Raw genomic sequence first — 21,483 nt, 5'->3', positions numbered from 1 at the left:
CATAGCAGTTGGAGAACATCCACTCGCAAGACTTACCTGTACAAATGGCGCTGATTCTCCACCTGGTCTCACCTCCACAATCTTGACCCATCTTCTGCTCCACTACCCACAGTCCTGCAATACATAACCGAACTCAAAAACTCTGGACTTTCACTCAGTTCCCTTAAGGTTCATCTCTCTGCCATAACTGCTTTACACCACCCAATAGACAGCAAGTCGCTATTTACACATCCCATGACCAAGAAGTTCCTCAAAGGATTACAGAGCACTTATCCACTAATCAAACCTTTGGCTCCAGCCTGGGACCTCAATTTGGTTCTGAGGGCCTTAACTTGTAAACTGTTTGAGCCTATGGCGACCTGCTCTATGCTTCACCTTTCCATGAAGGTGGCCCTACTAGTGGCAGTAACATCTGCCAGGAGAGTCAGTGAAATTGCGGCTCTTGTGACAGACCCACCTTTCACCACCTTCCATAAGGACATGGTAGTCCTCTGACCTCGCCCTAAGTTCGTGCCAAAGGTGCCTTCTCCTTTCCACTGTAACGAACCTATTAACTTACTAGTCTTTTTTCCCCAAAACCCACGCCAACCAGACCGAGGCCACACTCCACACACTTGATTTACAGAGGGCCATTGCATTCTACCTGGAAAGAACCAAGCAAATTCAGAAAACCAACAGGTTATTCGCATCAACCACTGAACAATCCCAGGGACTCCCCATCTCCTCCCAGAGGATCTCAAAATGGATAGTTGAATGCATAAGAATAGCATATTCAACCTTTGGTAAAGAGCCACCTGCACAACTTTGTGCACATTTGACCAGGGCCATGGCAGCATCAACAGCCTATGTACAGGGCATCTCCCTGTCTGATATGTGCAAATCGGCCACCTGGTCATCTACTCATGCATTTGCTGCTCACTATGCTCTGGACTCCTACATGTCCAGAGGAACTGCGTTCGGACATACAATCCTTACTACGGTCCAAAAGGACACTACACCGTCTGAAGCTCCCACCTCCAGTGGATAAACTGCTTGTAGTCACCTAAGGTGGAGCACCCACAGGGACACTCCACCACCCACCCTTGTGCCCCTCTTTGGTATTTTTCCATACTTTCCCGGGGCAGAGAAGGAACTGAGGTGAACGTATCTCGCGCATGCACATTAGCCACCTAGTGCATGTAGCACTTTTGCACATGTGTGAGCTAGCTGTCAAAGCCACTGCTCTTAAAATCTTCCAGCCAGGCGTGCTGCGGCACCAAGACACCTAAGGTGGAGCACCCACAGGGACACCCATCTCGAAGAACGTCAGTTACTGCAGAGGGTGAGTAACCCTCTCATTCCAGTAATTTGCTCTTTGTCCCTCAATAGAGCAGCTCACTCAGCTGTCATATGCTTACTTCTCCCCTCCCCAGCTTTGAAAGGGGAGCGGTGCATGCCTGCAGGGATCAAAGCTGAGCAGAACCATCAGGGCGGAAGCCAATTCTGTTGACAAAGCAAACAGCAAAGTGTCTTGTCCAGGTGGAAACTGGGCATTCTCTCCCCCCCCCCCACACACACAAGTCCAATGCATTAAAATTTGATGACAAAACTGTAGTGTAAACAAAGCCTCATTGAATGTCGTTCTGCAATGTCTTATATATGCATTGTTTCTATTACAGTTTATCAGAAAACCAGTCCTTACTGAGGATGCCCCCATGGGAGAATATCTGGCTGCTGGGTTCTATTTGTTTGTCTATGTCGCTCCATTTTCTTATCCTTTATGTAGAACCACTGCCGGTAAGTAAACTTGTTAATGGGTGCAAGCTACATAAAAAGACAAGCGGCGGCAAAACTATTGGCCTGTAATATCTCTTAAGTTTCAAAGAAGAAAAAACAGACTTCTATTTATTCTGTTTCTATGTGTAACTACAGTAACTCCTTATATAATATTGTAGTTATGTTCCTGAAAAATGCAACTTTCATAGATTCATAGAATACTAGAACTGGAAGGGACCTCATGAGATCATCAAGTCCAGTCCCCTGCCCTCATGGCAGGACTATGCACCATCTAGTTCTTCTTCGAGTGCCGGGGAGCCCCCTGGAGTGGCCGGCATATCGGCGCATATATACCCCTGCTGGTCCTCCACCCCCTCAGTTCCTTCTTACCGCCCGTGACAGTTGCTGGAACACTGGGCTTGCTGCCTGCAAGTGTGCCCTTAGCATCTTTTATCTTGTGTAAATAGTTTTCAAATAGTTAAGTGTTGTTTAAGTTACTGTGTGTGTGTTAGTTAGTAGGTAGTTTTTACCCTTACCCCCCTTCAAAACGGGGTATGCCGGGGCCCCAAGGCTTCAAAGCCTGTGCATGGTGCCTGAAGCTGATCCTTGTGTGGGTCTTCACAGGGCAGTGTTTGAAGTGCCTTGGTAAAGGTCATTTAACAGACTCCTGCAGAATCTGCAAGTCCTTTTAAACCAAGGACCAAACAAGAGCACAGCTCCAGACTCAAGTTGCTGCTGATGGAGTCAGCACTCCAACCCGTGGCACCGGAGCCAGAGCCATCTGTGAGGAGCACCCCAGGGTCGGTGCGAGGTGCAGGATCCACGTTGAAACACTGTGGTGTTGGATCGGCAGTTGGCACCGGTCTCAGTCCCCGGTACTGAGTGCTCACAAGAAGGCGCGAAGGGGAAGGTCACCGTCGAGATGGGACCAGAGGGTGCATCTGCAAGGGGGATACCCTGAGGCTTTATCCCAGTCCAGACGTGAGGAGGCTCTCATGCACCATCAGGAGCCCCGTGCGGGCAAGCAGCCCTGAGGTCCAGGACTTTTCTGGAAGAGATCCTACAGCCGTCGACCCCAGACATGTTTTTGGTGTCCTGAGAGTTCATTGAACTCACCTCCTCCCCGGGTCCGGCACCGCACGGTGTGGAGTCATATGCAGGCCAAGAGCAACAGGGGGACAGAATAGCACCAGCACCGCACGCGGTGCTGCTTCCCTCTTTACTGGTGTGTGAATCTGGTCCAGCACCAACTGTAGTAGCAACACCGATTCCCACGGTACAGGAGCCAGGTCCAGCACGGAGCAGAGCCCTCCCGGCACCGATGGCACCACTGCTCTTGGCACTGGAGTGTGTGGCTACGTTCCCTCCGGTACCGCCACTGCCGCACCGAGGGAAACTGGCGGCCATGGCGCACCACGGCCAGCACCAGGAGTAGTTGGTATCTGCAGCACTGCCGTGATCCGCTTCTGAGTACTCTTCAGAGTCGGCCGTGGAGGCGATGACATCAAGGGCGTCATCGCACCGCTCCTCGAGGTCAGGTTGGTCGAGGTCTCCGCACCGGTCCCAGCACCGATCCCGTTCATGGCGCCACTCTAGGAAGGCCAGTCCGCCACCATCACAGATATGGCCTCCACAATGGTAGCCGCCAGCCCAGTGACCCTTTTGGACACCCTGGGTGTATCATCAGACCCAGCAGCAAGGACCCTTGGGGTTGGCCTCGGTGTACTCAGGGCATAGGGCTACACCTTCGGCCACCCCACTCACACAGGCTCTGGTGTCAGAGTCCAGGGCCAGTCCCTCGGGGACCAAGATCAGCCGGCTCAGCAGCCAGCACCGGTGGGCCCTACCCAGCCACAGCACCCCCAGCCTCAGCCAGGATTGCCCCCAGAGGGGTCATCACTGCCGATGGACTCCTCGTCCCCCAACTAGGCTCTGGCGGGATCCATTCCGGGCTATGCCTGCCATAGACATGCGCACCCATCAGGTCCTCCTCAAGAGGTTGGCTCGAAACTTAGGTGTGCAGGCCGAGGAGGTTGCGCAAAAATCCGATCCTATAGTGGACATCCTGATGGCAGATGGCCCTGCTAGGATTGCCCTCCCACTTAATATGATGGTGGCCAAGATCACAAAAAACCTATGGCAGACACCGGCGTCCATTCCTCCAACGCAGAAGGGGGTGGAGAGGAGGTATTTTGTGCCGCAGTCTGGGCACGAACATTTGTTTGCCCACCTGCCCCCAGACTCTGTGGTAGTTCAGGCCACTTGCCAAAGGGAGAGGGAGAGGGAGAGGCAGCCTGGTCCCACTCCTAAGAGTAAGGAGCCCAGAAAGCTTGAGCTCTTGGGATGAAAGGCGGACTGCAGCTGAGGGTTGCAAAACTGCAAGGTCCCAGACATAATAATAGACAGAGAAATAGGGAAAATAATGGTAGGGGCACCAGGAGACGCTCTCGTTTGACCTCGGATCAGGCTCAGGGGCCCCCCAACAAAACTCGGGGCCCGAGGTCAGGCTTTTGAAGGTCCGCCCAAGGGTGGATTACCAGCCCCAGCACTAATTGCCTCTTCTCAAACACTGTCCCCTTTCCATCGTTCTTGGGGATCTTATCACCTCAGACCGGTGACTCCTCAAAATGGTAGCAATGGGAGCTGCCGAGCTCCAGGTTTGTGGCGTGAAGACCATTATTCAGCAACTCCAGGCCACACCTATGATGACTGCAAGGCATTGTCTACGGCTGTTGAGCCACATGGCGGCGTGCACTTACGTGGTACAATATGCCAGGCTGCACCTCTGGCCTCTACAGGCCGACTTGCGACCGCATCGATACTGTAGTGACCGTCACACTGGAGATCCTGTTCACGTTGGACTGGTGGCTGCGGGAGAGCCTGGTGTACAGTGGAGTCCCTTTTGCCCAACCCCTGCCTCGGTGCAGTTGGTGACGGACACTTCTGATACCAGGTGGGGAGCACACCTGGCAGTCCAACTGACACAAGTGAAGTGATCTCGAGCAGAGAGGTTGTTACACATCAATGTCAGAGAACTGAGAGCGGTACGTTTGATGTGCCAGACGTTCCTGCCTCAATTGAGGGGCAACTATGTCTCCGTCTTGACGGACAACACAACAGCGGTATTTTATATCAACCGACAGGGTGGTGCTCCATCCTCTCCCCTCTGTCATGAGGCCCTAGCCCTCTGGGACCTTTGCATCGCGCAGGGGATTCACCTACAGGCCACCTACTTACCAGGGACCCACAACACCCTGGAAGACGGCCTCAGCAGGGCATTCTCGGCCCACGAATGGTCTCTCATGGAGGAGGTGGTGCACCTTCTTTTCCGCAAGTGGGAGACTCCCCTCCTTGACCTTTTCGCCTCACAGGTCAACGAGACGCATGCCCAGTTCTGTTCATATTGAGACCTGGGCCCAGGATCAGTAGGAGATGCCTTGGTGATGCAGTAGCCCCCATGTCTCCTGTATGTCTCTCTCTCTCTCCCCCGCCCCCCCCCCCCCCCCCCCAATCCCTTCGTACATGAGGTTCTCCTGAGGCTGCAAAGGTACGGGGCAACAGTGATTCTGGTGGCCCCGGCCTGGCCATGCCAGCACTGGTATACCACCCTGGTGTTACTGTAAGTAGATAACCCCATTGCCCTCCCGCTCATGCCAGACCTCTTGACACAGGAGCTGGATTGGGGTCATCTGTGTCACCCAAACCTACAGTCCCTCCACCTCACACCTTGGAAGATCCATGGTTGAGGGAGCGAGAACTCCTCTGTTCAGATCCGGTCAGGCAGGTACTGATGGGGGAGTAGGATGCCCTCTACCAAGGTGACCTATTGGGCCAAATGGAGAAGATTCTCAATTTGGGTCATTCAGAAGGGGGGAACCCCTTTTGGGCCCCCATCCCTCTGATCTTAGACTACCTCCTCGACCTCAGGCAGCAGTGTTTGACTACCTCCTAGGTGAGAGTACGCTTGGCGGCCATTGTGGCCTTTCACCAGGGGGAAGGGTGGGGCTCTGTCTTCACTCATGTGATGATCAAGTGCTTTCTGAAGGGCCTGGATAGTCTCTACCCCCAGGTTAGGCAGCCTGTTCCCCAGTGGGACCTGAATTTAGTGCTCCAGGGACTCATGCAGCCCCCCGTTTGAGCCAATAGCTACGTGTTCCCTCTCTCATGGAAAGTGGCCTTTCTCATGGCTATCACCTCGGCTAGGAGGGTGTCCGAGTTGCAGGCCCCTTCTTCGGAGCCACCATACACGGTGTTCTCTAAGGATGTCCACACCCTGCATTTCTACTTAGTGGTGTCCCTGTTCCACATGTCCCAGGAGATTTTCCTACCAGTCTTCTACCCTAAGCTGCACACAAATGAGAGAGCAGGCGCTTCACACTTTAGACATCAGGAGGGCTCTTGCCTTTTATTTAGAGATGACAACGCAGTTTCATAGGTCGACACAGCAATTCGTCTCTATAGCGGAGAGGATGAAGGGCCTTCCAGTGTTGGCTCAGTGCCTGTCCTCATGGATCACGGCATGCATTCAAGCGTGTTATGATCTAAGAGGAAAGCCGGCCCCTTCTCTCATGGCCCATTCTACCAGAGCCCAGGCCTCCTCAATGGCATTTCTAGTGCAGGTGCCGATCCTAGACATCTGTAGAGCGGCTACATGGTCATCGATCCATACTTTTACTAACCATTATGCAATTACATAGCAGCCTAGACAGGATGTGGCTGTTGGCAGAGCGGTGTTGCAGTCTATTTGCTCTTAGGTTCCGCCCCCATAGGCATAGCTTGGGAATCACCTAAGTGGAATGGACATAAGCAAGCACTCGAAGAAAAAACGGTTACCTCATAACTGTTGTTCTTTGAGACATGTTGCTTATGTCAATTCCAAATCCCACCCACCTCCCCTTCGTCGGAATGTCCAGCAAGAAGGAACCAAGGGGGTGGAGGGCCAGCAGGGGTATATATGCCGGTGCCACTCCAGGGGCCTCCCTGGCTGGCCCAACAGGTACGGTTAAGGGTAAAAAGCTTCCAGAACTCATGCATGCAGTGCGTGCACACCTAAGTGGAATGGACATAAGCAACAGTTACGAGGTAAGTAACCATTTTATCATCCCTGATAGATGTCTATCCCACGTGCTCTTAAATATCTCCAGTGATTCCACAACCTCCCTAGGCAATTTATTCCAGTGTTTAACCACCCTGACAGTTAGGAACTTTTTCCTAATGTCCAACCTAAACCTCCCTTGCTGCAGTCTAAGCCCATTGCTTCTTGTTCTATCCTCAGAGGCCAAGGAGAACAATTTTTTCCCTCCTCCATGTAACACCCTTTTAGATACCTGAAAACTGCTATCATGTCCCCTCTCAGTCTGCTCCTTTCTAAACTAAATTAGCCCAGTTCTTTCAGTCCTCCCTCATAGGTCATGTTTTCTAGACCTTCAACCATTTTTGTTGCTCTTCTCTGGACCTTCTCCAATTTCTCCACATCCTTCTTCAAATGTGGTGCCCAGAACTGGACACAATGCGCCAACTGGGTTCGGGTGGTGACCTGGGGCAGGTAGTTGGGGTGCAGAATGGGGTGGGGTGCCAGAGGCAGACTCTGGCCAGGAGGCACTTACCTAGGTGGTTCCTGCCCAGAAGCCTGGTGGACCCTCGCAGGCAGACTCCCTGACTGCTACAGCCCCAGGCCACTCAAAGCGGCTGGCTACTGGGGCCATGTGCTTCTCTGTACTGCAGGACTTTGAGGGGGGGGGGGGACTTCACACACTGCCCCCACCCCCAGCACAGTCCTCACAGCTCCCATTGGACAGTAGCAGCACATGGCCCCAGTAGCCAGCTGCTTTGAGCAGCCTGGGGCTGCAGCAGGCAGGGAGCCTGCCTGAGGGTCCTGACAGGCCACAGGCTGGATCCAAAGGCTTGCCCCAGTTAGAACATTGTGCCACTTTAAATGAGTATGTTCTCCAATAGACGAGCAACCCAATTGAAGAGTTTATGTAAAAGGATCTAATGCTTGGCTGCTTTTCCACAGCTAATCTTCCAAATCACACCTCTGAATGTGACACAGTGGTTGATGGTGTTGAAAATCTCACTACCTGTAATTCTGCTGGATGAGACACTTAAATTTGTGGCCCGGAACTACCTGGAACCTGGTAAAGATTGTGTGAAGCCTGCCACCAAACCATGTTCTTTATCAGCATGCACCCAGGGGATTTCCTGGCCATTTGTACTCATTACTATGCCCTTGCTTATCTGGCTTTACAGTACAGACACTAACTTGAGTGAAATGTTCTGGTCTTGACTGACCATGACAATTTTACATAAAAGATGTTTAACTTAATACATTTTTTATTGCTTAAAGCAGCTGTTGATTTCTGCTGAATTTTCACATGAACGTATTTGCTGGTGATGGAAGTTTCATAGTCTGGATTTTGTTTTGCTTTTTTTGACTCCAGTGGGGGCAATATTTTCCTCTCTTTTTTTTTTTAAATACACAACTAAAGTGTCCATTGACGTGTACAGAGAACTAACACTATTTTATGCAAATTTTTTTTGTAGATGAAAAGCATGTACAGTGTTCTGTTGAATAGTCCATTAATCCTGGTTTAAAAAAAACCATATTTTTTTTTTTGAACCAGCGGACACTGTCAAAATAAATAGGCAGCAGATTTTAGGGAATGAATGTGTTTTCTAAAACTAAAAAAGCATGTTAACTGTCTTTTGCATGATGATCTGAACTTAAGTTGATGATTGTTTTTTACTCATAAGCCGATTTTTCTGCACTGGGCAGTGTGTACTGCTACTTCCAGTCTTTTTAAGAGGTAGAGTATGCCTATTAATGCTTGTCAAGTATCAGAGGGGTAGCCGTGTTAGTCTGAATCTGCAAAAGCGGCGAGGAGTCCTGTGGCATCTTATAGACTAACTGAAGTGTTGGAGCATAAGCTTTTGTGGGCAAAGACCCACTTGCATCTGACGAAGTGGGTCTTTGTCCACGAAAGCTTATGCTCCTACACTTCAGTTAGTCTATAAGGTGCCACAGGACTCCTCGCCCCTATTAATGCTTGTGCAGGAACCACATTTCCAGGTGGAACCTGCTGGGTTCTTCTACCATCCCTTCGATACATGTAGTTTTTTAAGGTTATTTATGTAAATGTCTAATGTATTTTATTATAACAAACCTTGTTTTGCCAGTGTTTTCCACTTTACTACAGGACAGGGGGCACTACTTCAGTCTAGCTTAAGAAAATTGTCTTTTTTAATTCTAAAAGATGGCTTAAGTTCTGTGTGTGTGTGTGTGTGTGTGTGTGTGTGTGTGTGTGTGTGTGTGTATGTATATATATATATATATATATATATATATATATATATATATATATATAAATTAAATTAAATATATATGAAAAAAACTTATTTTCAGTCTCTTAGATTAGGGCTTTTGTAATGTGACCTGGAAAAATAACTTGTCCTGCATAGTTAGAAATTGGAATTTTTTTTACATGTTTAGTTAGAGCACTAATCATCAGTTACACATTTTGAGTTACTCTGCTGGCCTTGTTTTTGCCTGACTTAGAAGTAACAAGCTTGTGTGTGTTTTTTGTAAAATCTGTAAATAGCACATGACCAAATCAACGTATTGTATAGAACTATTTTTATTTTAATGTGGCACTAACCACCTTCATTATATTATGATTAACGTTAGAGCATGTTTTCAAATTCATTCCTGTATCAACAATGTGTAAGTCATTAACAGTCCTAACTGTGGTGGTTTTCTCCAATGCCTTCCAACATTCGACTGAAGTGAGTATTTCTCTTCCATTTCATCATCCCAGTGGTGACTTGCTGTAAAATGGCATATACTGTATACCTGTCAATGAATAAATAGTAATTTCCTTCATTCCATGCTGTGTCTTGTCAGATTCTGCTGTGCTACATTATTATCACCACTTTAGACTACGCATCCTATAATACGAGGCCCAAATTACTGAAGCAAATTGCTTTAGATTCAGGATCACAGTACTTCTTGGGGCCAGCATCTTCAGTGCATCAAGAAATTAGAGCTCTTGCCTAATTTTACACTGCTCTTAGGTCAAGTCAACAGTAAGCTTTTTCAAACCCCTTGATAGCTGTTGTCTGAATTTGATAACCAAGCATTACATTGATGCTTGTGATCAGACATTTGTTTGTTCTGAAGACCTATACCCACTATAGAAAATGCAGGATGCTGCTTCCAAGCAGACTGTGTCCATTCTAGTTATATTCTCAGGTACCTAGAGTGCTCACTGTGCAGCAGCTCCTTTGTGATAGAACAATCCATTGATTGTTTCCATTGAATGGAAATGCTTTCTTTTGTACAATTTTCATATGAAAAGACAAAAAGGGACATTCCGAACTAATCTGTCTGAGGTTAACAGGAGTCTTTTAGAGTCTCTTAGAGGGGGCCCAGTGGCTTTGTAAAATGGCGGTGGTGGGGGGGTGTTGGTTTTAGTCTGTATTTAACAGCAGCTGGGCTGCTACTTTTCAACTTACTTTGAAGATAACTGATTAATTAAATCAAGGCACCAAAGAACTCTGAGCTGCTACAGAGGGACATGGATAATGTAGGTTCCAGGCTTTCACCTGGTTTTAGATATGGACGCTTAAATTCCCAAAAATACAATAAAACAAAATTTCTCTGAAATCACAGTATGAGTCCCCACTATTTTTTGTCCCTCCTATATGCAGACCAAGGCCTAGTCTACAGTGTGGCAATGTACATCAGGGAGTGTAAATTCCAGAGTACTCTGTACTGTTACACTCAACTGCTGCGGTAGACTTTGTTGACACCTTCTAAAAAGTTCCTAGCACACAATGATGCCCCATTTGAAATCTTACTAGTTAACATTCACTAAGAACATCTTAGGGTGCATCAGTAGAGTTTACACAAAGCAGTTAGACTGCAGCACTAAAACACACTCTACAGTTTACCCTCTTCTGGTGTGTGCTGATATACCCTGGAGACATCTTCAGTGTGCCAGCATCTTCTAGTGTCAGAGTGGCTCACTGTGGAATGTTAAAGCAGATCACTGATATCTGGTAGGAGTGTTCAAGACCCTAAACACTTTTAAACTAATGTACTTTAGTCTTGTGCTGAATGCCCTTCTTAGTGTGGTTGATAGAAGGATCTATCCTTGCAGTAAGATGCACATCCTTCCCAAGAACTAGTGACTGCAGAAGAGAAGAGTGAGGGGGGATTTGATAGCAGCCTTCAACTTCCTGAAGGGAGGTTCCAAAGAGGATGGAGAGAGGCTGTTCACAGTAGTGACAGATGGCAGAACAAGGAGCAATGGGCTCAAGTTACAGTGGGAGAGGTCTAGGTTGGATATTAGGAAAAACTCTTTCCCTAGGCGGGTGGTGAAGCACTGGGATGGGTTCCCTAGGGAGGGGGTGGAATCTCCATCCCTAGAGGTGTTTAAGTCTCAGCTTGACAAAGCCCTGGCTGTGTTGATTTAGTTGGGATTGGTCCTCCTTGGCCAGGGGGCTGGACTTGATGACCTCCTGAGGTCTCTTCCAGCTCTAGGATTCTATGACTTACACTGCCCATGGATGTCGTCGTAAACCTAGAATGCCTAATCAGCATTCATGATTCAGAAGGGAATACCTGCTCATTGGAAACTCTTCCTGCTTCCGCAGCCTCCCTAACATAGAAGAGGACATTCTCTGGATTGGGCCTTTTTAAGACTGACAGTGTCATTTAAACCGATAATATGGTCTGGCTTCTTATTAAAACAACTAACCCCATTTGCTGAAATTGAACTTTATAACACCAAGGTATTCAGTTAGACAGCATTTCTGGGCACAGGCTCTATCTGCTCCCAGAGCATCAGGGGGAGTTATAGGTGTTTAAACGCCTGGAATATCAGACCCACAAATCCTGGAACAAGATGGACATACAATCCAAGTATTTTAAGTACAAGCCAGTGGCAGTAATTTGTGGTTACATGTGTAAACTTCAGGAATACTATCTATAACAAAACTTAGATGGAAAAGTCCAAAAACCAAATATTTCACTAAACCATCCTCTGAGAACATAACTTGCTTTTAGGGAAGTGAATAGGCTATGAAACTGTTCTGGTCACTTAAACCTCAAATGGATTTACTTTTACCTGTAGTGTTGTGGAGGTACTTCAGGTTTTCTGTGGTGTCAGCTCCTTAATATTTAGAAGTTAATAGCAAAATTTGCCCTTTTTCCTGTAAATGTTATGCATTTAAATACTGGGTCAACAGTGAACACTTCTAGAGCTGCAAAGATTGTCCAGTTCAAAACAAGGACTTTGAAAGGTTGGTTTGGGGGGGGTTGGAAGCTTTTTTTTGTCTCTGAAGCAGACTGTCCACCATCTTAAGGGAGTTGCATGCATCTCTAGTGATCTACTTGCATTACTTTAGAAGCAGTGTGCAGCCCTGTTCCTACAAAGGGAACAGAATAAAAACTGGTAACTTGATTGTGGGGGCAGAGTGGGCTGAGTGAACAGAGGGGGAAAAACTGGGCTGGCTTCACATTTTTCTTTAAACCTGAGGCTCTATGTTCTAGCTATGTTACTGGTTAGGGGCATCATCTTAAAGTTGGAGCATGAAAGCTTTCAATTCAATGAGTAGTAAGCATTAATTGCTAAAACATGGACTTGAGGCAAGTGCAGATTCTGCCCCATCACTATTTCAAAAGCAGCTTCTATATTAAATGCTAAGACTCTTACCCTCTATCCTCCCAAGTGGTGTCACCAGAGATGGATTTAAGGTGTATGGGGGCCTAGATGTGCCAAGGTTTAAGGTCCACCAGACTTGATTCTTCCTTCTGCTGGTTGCATGTTTGCCTTGATCTTCCTGACAGTCAGCTCAAGCAGATGCACAGCATGGCATTATTGGCTGTTCTTGCTCCACAGCCTCTGACCCTGGGCTTCAATTTTGTGGATGAAGGAAGCATCCTCACTTGACAATGCACAAGTTAATCTTAAAGTAAGAGGCTGCTCAAAATTTACTGAAATAACTTAGGATGGCTCAAAGCCACTTGAATGCTGAAGTAGAGAGATTTTAGGATACCATAGTGAACTAGCCTGCCCTGCTGGCATCCCAGTTCCCATTTCAACTGTTACATGGGAAGCAGAAGTGTAACAAAGAATTAATGAAGAAAGCACCTTTGCTTCTCAGGAGGAAGGACTTGCATGACTACAGTGTTCCCCTCTAGCTAACTAAAAATCAGTAGTGACATGCTTAGATAGTGTCTAGCCAAAAGAATCATGGGTACAATGCTAGACCTGCAAGATGAGAAGTGGAAAGGGTTCTTATAACCACAAAGGAAAAGCTGGGGCAGAACTAAGTTGCATTACTTCTAAGTAGAATTTGTTGCCAACATTTATTCTTTCATGTTAGAATTCCTTTTGCTTCCCAACTACCAGGGTCGTCTTGAGGGAGTTGCTTGTTCAGTTTTTCTGGAAGAGAAATTTCCACATTCTTTCTAACAGAGCTAGGTAGACTGTGTAGTTGAGAGGGAAGGAGATACAGACAAGTATGTGGAGTGTTCCATTTAACCTATTTCATAATCCCTGACAATATATCTTGTTAGTTGCAAAGTAACTTGTATTTCCCCTTTCCAGACTCTGCACCAGTGTTTCTTTGAACACTTCTGTGCCTTTTGATTCTGCTTCTATTTTCCTTTTCACACTTCTGAGCTTTCTCCATTGTCAGCTACTGCACCTTGGGTGGTTCTTCGAGGACTGTCCCTGTGGGCGCTCCACCTTAGGTCTTGCAGCACCGTTGCGCATCTAGACGGAGATTTTCAGTAGCAGTGCCCTCTGGTGTGCCGCGTATGTGCAGCAGACATAACGCGTGGCGCCGCTACCATGCATGCGTGGCAACCGTCCCTTCAGTTCCTTCTCTGTCGGTGTCGGTCGGAACTGCAGTTGCTCTCCTTTTCACTTACTAGTTCAATAGTGTTCCAGTTAGTTCTGTTAGTAGTTAGTCAATAAGAATTAAGATTCTTCTCCTTTTTTTTTTTAATAAGAGGTTTTTCGGAAGAAAAAAAATGTTAGACTACAAATTTTTCGTCTAACAGTTCTACTATCCTTGGGATGCCTGGCTCCCCAGGTTTCAAACGCTGCCTCTCCTGCAGGCTGTCTATTCCTGTCTCCGACGGTCACTCCAAGTGTGTGCGCTGCCTCAGTTAGGCACACATTATGGCACAGTATGAGCACTGCAAACAACTCACAGCTCGCACAAGAAAGACATGGGAGCTCCAACTGAAACTTCTGTTGCTAGAGAACACGGTGAGATCGGCTTCAGAACCGGAGCACTCATCTCCCCCGTGCCAACTGTCACTCCTGGCCATGTCTGAAAAGTCAACACTGGCCAGCGTCTCCATGAGGGACTCTTCCTCTGACCAGAATAGGAAGAGGTCCCATTCCTCCAGCAAAGGTGGTGTTCCTGTTTTGGGGGTTTTTTTAGGGAGAAAGTGGCTAAACTGCCCCCTGCTCCAGTGCCTACCAGGGTTCCAGACAGGGAGGCTCCGGGACCATCAGGTACCAACAGTTCCCGAGGGTCAAAGGACCTACATAAGCCTTCAGGCAAGGCCAAGGCAAAATCGGTGCCATCGGCACAGACAGTGCATATGTCGGCACCAAGAAAAGAAAAAATCAAGCCAACCACCACTGTGGCACTGCTGGCACCAAAGAAGGTGAAGCCACATGCGGTACCGTCGGCACTTATGCCGCCTCCAGCACTGAGGAGCCACAAACATGCACCGAAACAGCCTCAACCATTGACACTGCCAGGGGCTCAGCAACAACCTCCCGTGCCTCCACCCCCCAACTGGCCTTATTGGGACCTGTGGGCACCATGTCACATTCAACATCAGGCACAGGGTCAACAGCTCATGCCGACGGCCCATGTTTCCAGGGCATCATCCCTGCCACCCATTGACAGGTCACTCTACCAAGAGGAGGAGGAGGAGATTTGCTTCCAGTGACGAGGAATCATCAGTCTCCTCCCACCCTGCAACCCACATATCTTCCTCCTCTCCTGATGACACCCTTATGCCCCCCCCCCCTATGGTGGATGACGACTTCTGCTCTTTTCAAGAGCTCTTTGAGGGTATGTCTACACTACAATGTTAGTTCGAATTAACGGACGTTAGTTCGAACTAACATTCATAGCCGCTACACTAGCGCTCCGTTAGTTCGAATTTGAATCGAACTAGCGGAGCGCTTAGTTCGAACTAGGAAAACCTCATTTTACGAGGATTAAGCCTAGTTCGAACTAGCTAGTTCGAATTAAGGGGTGTGTAGCCCCTTAATTCGAACTAGTGGGAGGCTAGCCCTCCCCAGGTTTCCCTGGTGGCCACTCTGGCCAACACCAGGGAAACTCTATGCCCCCCTCCCGGCCCCGGAGCCCTTAAAGGGGCACGGGCTGGCTACGGTGCCCGTGCCAGGTGCAAGCCTGCCAGCACCCAGCCAGCAGACCCTGCACCTGGCACAGCACAGAGCCACCCACCCGATGTCCCCCAGCCCACCCCCTCTTCCCGGGACCAGGCTGGCAGCTCCCGGGAGCTTACCCTGGACCGCAAGAGGCGGGCACCTTCCTGGGCTAGTGCGGACATCGTGGACCTCGTCCACGATCTCCGCACTAGGCACAGGAAAGTGGCCGTCTAGGGCAGGAGAGCTGCCAGCCTGGCCACCCAGGAGCAGGTGTGCATGAAAATCAAGGGGGTCCACTGAGACCCCCGACCCTGAGCCCTGAGCTTACAATGGCCGTCCTGGGTCAGACCAAAGGTCCATCTAGCTCAGTAGCCTGTCTGCCGACAGCGGCCAACCCTAGGGACCCTGGAGGGGATGGACCGAAGACAGTGACCAAGCCATTTGTCTCGTGCCATCCCTCTCCAGCCTTCCACAAACTTTGGGCAGGGACACCACTCCTACCCCCTGGCTAAGACTACTCCATGGACCCAACCTCCATGACTTGATCTCACTTCCCTTTAAACTCTGTTCTAGTTGTAGCCTTCACAGCCTCCTGCAGCAAGGAGTTCCGCAGGTTAACTATTTGCTTTGGGAAGAACAACTTTCTCTTACTAGTTTGAAGCCTGCTACCCATTCCTTTCCTTTGGTGTCCTCTAGTCCTTCTTTATGGGAACTCAGGAAGAACTTTTCTGAATGCACCCTCTCCACCCAACCCCTGCTTTTAGAGACCTCTATCCTGTCCCCCCTCCGTCTCCTCTTTTCTAAGCTGAACAGTCCCAGTCTCTGTAGCCTCTCTTCATCTGGGACCTGTTCCCAACCCCTGATCATGTTAGTTGCCCTCCCCTCTCCCAGCCTTTCTCTTCCCCTCTCCCACCTCCTTTTCCCAGTCTCCACCAGTTTTGTTCAATAAAGACAGAGTCAATGTTGGAAGAAACGTTATCTTTATTTTGTACATCAATAAGAAGGGGGGCTAGGGAAGGGTAAGTGGAAGGAGGTGAGGGAGGAATGGGGTATGAGCCCCCGATGGGGAGGACTGGGCTGGCTCTGCGGGCTTCTGGGGGTGGAAGCTCTCCTGCAGCCCCACGATTGTCCCCTCTCCCCAGATGGCAGCCTGCGGCAAGTGCAGCCGGGCTGATGGCCGAGTTGTGTGATGTGCCCAGTGTGGGTACTCCGGGCACTCCAAGCCAGGACTGCTTTGCAAGCGGGGCACCCCTTAGAACTGTCTGTCCGGGGTGGGGGTCGGGACCCTTTAAGCGCAGCCCTCGGCTAGCCTGAGACAGCATCTGCACGCTCTAAGTCCTCCTCTGATGCCCTGCCGGCACTGCTTCCGGCCATCCTTAAGCCCTGTTCAGAGTCCACTCAATGTGGACTTGCTAGTTCGAATTAGCAAAACGCTAATTCGAACTAGTTTTTAGTTCTAGACGCGTTAGTTTGAATTAGCTTAGTTCGAATTAACTAATTCGAACTAAGTTAGTTCGAACTAGCGCTGTAGTGTAGACATACCCTAAACGAGTAGCTGATGTCCTTGAGGTCTCCCTGGCCAACTTCCCCAAGACCCAATGCAAACTGTCCAGCATACTCCATGCCACACCAACCTCCATACTGGCCTTGCCCATGGATCCTGCCCTTATGGACCTTCACGGACCCATCTCACGAGAGTGTTCTTCTCCACGAGATCGACCATCTCCTCCACCTGGGTGCCTTAGCCTCACAGAAACAGGCTTCTACTCCCGTTATTTCCTCACAACAAAAAAATCAGGAGGTTGGAGACCAATTCTTAATCTCAGGAAACTCAACCGCCACATTTGCAGGGAGCGCTTCAAGATGGTGACTTTAGCCACCATAATACCAGCCCTAAACGAAGGGGATTGGCTATCGACTCTCGACCTCCAGGACACTTATTTTCACGTATCCATGCATCCTGTGCATCACAAATACCTGACGTTCACACTGGGCACAGCACATTTCCAATACACAGTGCTGTCCTTCAGACTTCCATGGCCCCAAGGGTCTTCTCAAAACTCATTGCAGTAGTGGAAGCCCACCTCCGCGAACGAATCGTAGCTATATTTCCCTACCTCGACAACTGCCTGATCAGAGCACCCATCCACCAGGAGGCTGCCAGGCGGCCCTCAGCAGTCTCCCAGGCTAAGTCTGTGAGGCTAAGGTACCGGTTCTATGACTACACTCTAAGAGCAGGGACAGCATCAGTAATCCTCATTGCTAGCTTCCGATGGGCAAACCTCAGATCGGCAGATCCACTCACGATTCCTCTGGCTGATATACTCAGGGCTCGACAATCTATGTATTACATCTCGGAAGAGCTGAGTTCGGGCAATCTGCGCATGCGCAGAGCGCCGGACAGCGCGGCTGGCGAGCGGGGCTTGCCGCAGCTCGGCGAGCCCTGGATATGCTAGAGTACCTCTTACATCTAACACATACAGGCCTCTCCCTCAGTTTGCTAAAGGTACACCTCGTGGCCATAACTGCATTCCACCAACCCATGAAGGACAAATCGGTCTTCGCCCATCCCATGACTAAACGATTCCTAAAGGGCATCTAGAACACATTTCTGCCTGTTAGAACACCAGTCCCAGCCTGGGACCTAAACCTTGTTCTATGAGCTCTAACCCATACACCATTCGAACCCATGGCCACGTGTTGAATGATGCACCTTTCAGTGAAAGTCGCTACGTTAGTCGCACTCACTTCAGCTAGAAGAGTAAGTGAAATTGGGGCGCTGATGGCTGACCCACCCATCACCATTTTTCATAAGGACAGGGTGGTCCTCCAATCACATCCAAAGTTCTTACCTAAAGTCCTTACCTTCTGGCATTGCAACGAACCGCTGGTGCTACCTGTCTTCTGCCCAGAGCCGCATGCCACTGCTGAAGAGGCTAAATGGCGCACTCTCAATGTGCACCACGCGATTGGGTGCGCAAATCTCCACACAGAGACTTTCCAAGTGGATTGTAGATTGTGTCCGCCTGGCTTATGCCAGTTTTAACCAGCAGCCCCTGCTGCAATTGTGAGCGCATTCTACAAGGGCCATGGCAACCTCTGTGGCCTACCTTAGCAGCATTAATCTGATGGACATTTGCAGAGCTGTAACATGGTCTTCTGTACACACTTTTTCCAGACATTATGCCTTGGACACTTACCTGAAATGGAGCACGGAACTTGGACTAACGGTCCTCACCAAAGTTCAACACAATTATTAACCAAAGCACCATCCGCCTCCTAGCACGGGTACTGCTATATAGTCACCTAAGTTGGAGCACCCACAGGGACACTCCTCGAAGAAGACGACAACGAGAAAGTTACTCATTTCATGCAGTAACGGAAGTCCTTTGAGATGGTTGTACCTGTGGGTGCTCCACCACCTGCCCTTCCTCCCCTCTGCTTCAGAGTTATTGCTGTTATCCTTCTGGGCCAGGGAAGGAACTGAAGGGATGGTTGCTGCACATGTGTGGTAGTGGCACCGCCCGTGCCTTCTGCTGCACATGCACGGCACACGGGAGGGCACTCCTACTGAAAATCTCCATCTAGATGCGCAACGGTGCTGCAAGACCTAAGGTGGAGCACCCACTGGGACAACCATCTCGAAGAACCTCTGTTACTGCATGAAGTGAATAACTTTCTCTTCTTTAACTCTCTCCTTTTGATAATCTTAATCCTTTTTTTATCCTTGATGATTGAGGGGTACAAGGGAACCCAGGTTTGTAGCAGGCTAGTTGAGCGCCTTTCTAAGGCTTATGCTGGAAAAAAGGTGCTTTCAAAATTTGAAAGCATCTCCTTTGGTTGAATGAGAATACCTTCTGTGGGATGCTGAAATCTTACCTAATGCTGCTTCTAGCTGGAGGAAAGATACTGGTGCAATGACTTGTTTGGATGTATCTAGTCTTGGACTTCTCAGATGTCTTGGTAGCGTGGACTCATGTCACTCTTTCCTCTCAATAATATCTGCTACCCAAAGAGCTATTTCTGAGCCATATTTTAAATGGCTGCTCTATTTTATCTACACAAATTCAAGCTGAAGCATATCTGATTACTGTAGATAGATAGAATCTTTCATATTTGGTCTCTTGAAGTGTTATGTAAAACTAAATTGTATTATAAAATTGCTATATGGCTAATAGTTGTGGAAAGATTGTTTCATAAAAATTTAAATGCAAGAAAATGAAATTTTAATCTGTGGTGATGAAATGCAGTACAGCAGTCCTCTAGCTTCTTCCAAGAACACAGCTGATAAGTGGAATATGATGACAAACAGCTCTAACAGGAAGGATGATGGAATTTTGCTGAGATGGGAGGGGGAAGAGGTAAATCTGATACAAAATTGTCTGTTTCTCTTGTGTTTGCCCTACCTTTTGCACTTCTAACCATTGTTTCCCTAATCTCTGCTAATCACAACTTTAATTGCAATGACTACTTCCAGAACTAGCTGCATAACCTGGATAATTAAAGGGACACTTAGGCCAATTCTGAGCTAAAGCTTACTTTAAAAAAAAAAAAAAGTGTCATGGAAATGTCTTGAAACTTTTTTAATTCTTTTAATTAAATTCATGCAGGGGTTAGTTCAAATATTAAAACCTTGTCAGTGCATAAGAACCTGAAAGTGAAAAAAGTATTGTCTATTTCTGTTGGTTAGACGGAGAAATACAAAACTACACAAAAGTAAATTGTTTTAATTCTTTTACCTTGGATCTCTTAGGGTATGTTTACACTGCAACACTATTTCAAAATAACTAGCACTATTCCGAAAGAACTTAGTTCATGTCTACACAGCAGGCAGTTATTTCAAAATAATGTCAAGCTGGAGGACTTCTTACTCCAACTCCTGTAACCCTCATTGTACGAGGAGTAAGGGAAGTCGGAGGAAGAGCGCTCTATTTCAAAGTAAGTGCTGTGTGGACGTTCCCTATTTCGAAATAAGATACAGGATTGACGTAGCTCAATTTGCGTAGCTTATTTCGAGTTAAGCCCTGCTGTGTAGATGCACCCTTAGTGATTGAATCTTGGCCCTATTGAAATCAGTGGGAGTCTTGTCTCTGATTTCAGTAAGGTCAGGATTTCACTCGAGGTGTTCAAGCTTAGGTTTTTCTTAAACCTGACTGTGTCCTTTCAATTAAAACATCCGTTATCCAACTTAACATTCTCTCTTCTGTCACTATAGATCTTACAAGTCTTGCTTATATAATGATATAGCAATATTCATCCTTTCACTGATTCCTTTTTCTTTCCTTTTCAGCAATGCTGGAGTAATCACTTCCTAAACAATTTTGCAGAAATGTAAGGTTGTTTTGTTGCGTGCATATGTTTTTAGTAACACATCTGTCAAAACCTCTGCATGTATCATGTAGGAACACGAACACCACCACCACCCCCAAACTTGCTTTCCCAAAAACAAAACTCATTGTGTGCTCTGTGGAGGAAATGTGTGGTACCATTAGGGCTTCAATTATACAAATGTACAATATAGCTTAACAAATCAGGAAACAATTCTCCAGAGAAGTTTGGTTTCTTTGCTGCATGGAGAAGACTGTTTATTCTTAAACATTAGGCCAGAATTAAGGAGCTGTCAGCCAAGTTTCCATATTTCTCTGTATAAAATGTATAATGGATTAGTGCATGCCTTCAGTTGTAAGTAGCCAAATTTTTCTGTATTGTATCATCTAAACACTACTTTATGAACAGCTATGTACAATATGCTATACTATTTATAAATTCAGTAAAAAAAAACTACAGATGTTGAATGTTTAAACTGTAAGCCTCCAGTTCATAACTTCCAATTTTTTTTTAATTTTCACGTGCAATGATACATCTCTTGCACTAATGTAACTTATTTAAATCTAAAGCAGTAGACAGTTGTTGGTGCAATACAAGTGTTCGTGTGATGCATTTCTCTAAAAATGAAAGTGTCAGTTATAACAACTGCATGTGACCTTTTGGAGTTGTTAATAAGATCAATTGTTTAGTTCAATGTTGACAATAATAAGCATCACACCTAATTTCATTGTTTCAGGGTAAATAAATTAATTCTGCAATACCTACTTGCTGTGTTGTTTTATGCAATTCGTTTTCTGCAGGTGTAAGTGTACATACTTCAGCACTATCTTATATTAATACTAGGATGACAGTTACTAGCAGCAACAGCATTGCAATATTTCCTACTAGAAATATGCAGGTGCTAGCTGCTCTTCCTGCAGCATTGACCTCCTTGCTGGTAATGTTTTTCTCTCTCTCCAGGGGCTTGCTTGTA

At 47.5% G+C, this 21,483-nt stretch overlaps 1 protein-coding gene across 4 annotated transcripts in view; it reads left to right on the top strand.

Moving 5' to 3' along the window:
• Positions 1-21,274, top strand: part of LOC102443570 (sarcoplasmic/endoplasmic reticulum calcium ATPase 2-like) — a 267,118-nt gene extending 245,844 nt beyond the window's left edge. Inside the window, exons 20-22 of one of the 4 annotated variants that reach the window (XM_075916864.1) lie at positions 1,659-1,776; positions 7,772-7,892; positions 20,473-21,274. In XM_075916864.1, coding sequence (XP_075772979.1) covers positions 1,659-1,776; positions 7,772-7,892; positions 20,473-20,486 — 253 coding nt within the window. In that variant the 3' untranslated portion in view covers positions 20,487-21,274. Of the gene's footprint in view, positions 1-1,658; positions 1,777-7,771 lie in introns of all 4 variants that reach the window. The other 3 variants (XM_075916863.1, XM_075916865.1, XM_075916866.1) reach the window with 3 other exon arrangements.
• The last annotated feature ends 209 nt before the right edge of the window (positions 21,275-21,483 follow it).

Source organism: Pelodiscus sinensis, unplaced genomic scaffold (genome assembly GCF_049634645.1).
Source record: "Pelodiscus sinensis isolate JC-2024 unplaced genomic scaffold, ASM4963464v1 ctg36, whole genome shotgun sequence".
Lineage (NCBI taxonomy): Eukaryota > Metazoa > Chordata > Testudines > Trionychidae > Pelodiscus > Pelodiscus sinensis.
The sequence above is the reverse complement of the archived record's forward strand: the minus strand, read 5'-3'. Positions and strand labels throughout refer to the sequence as shown.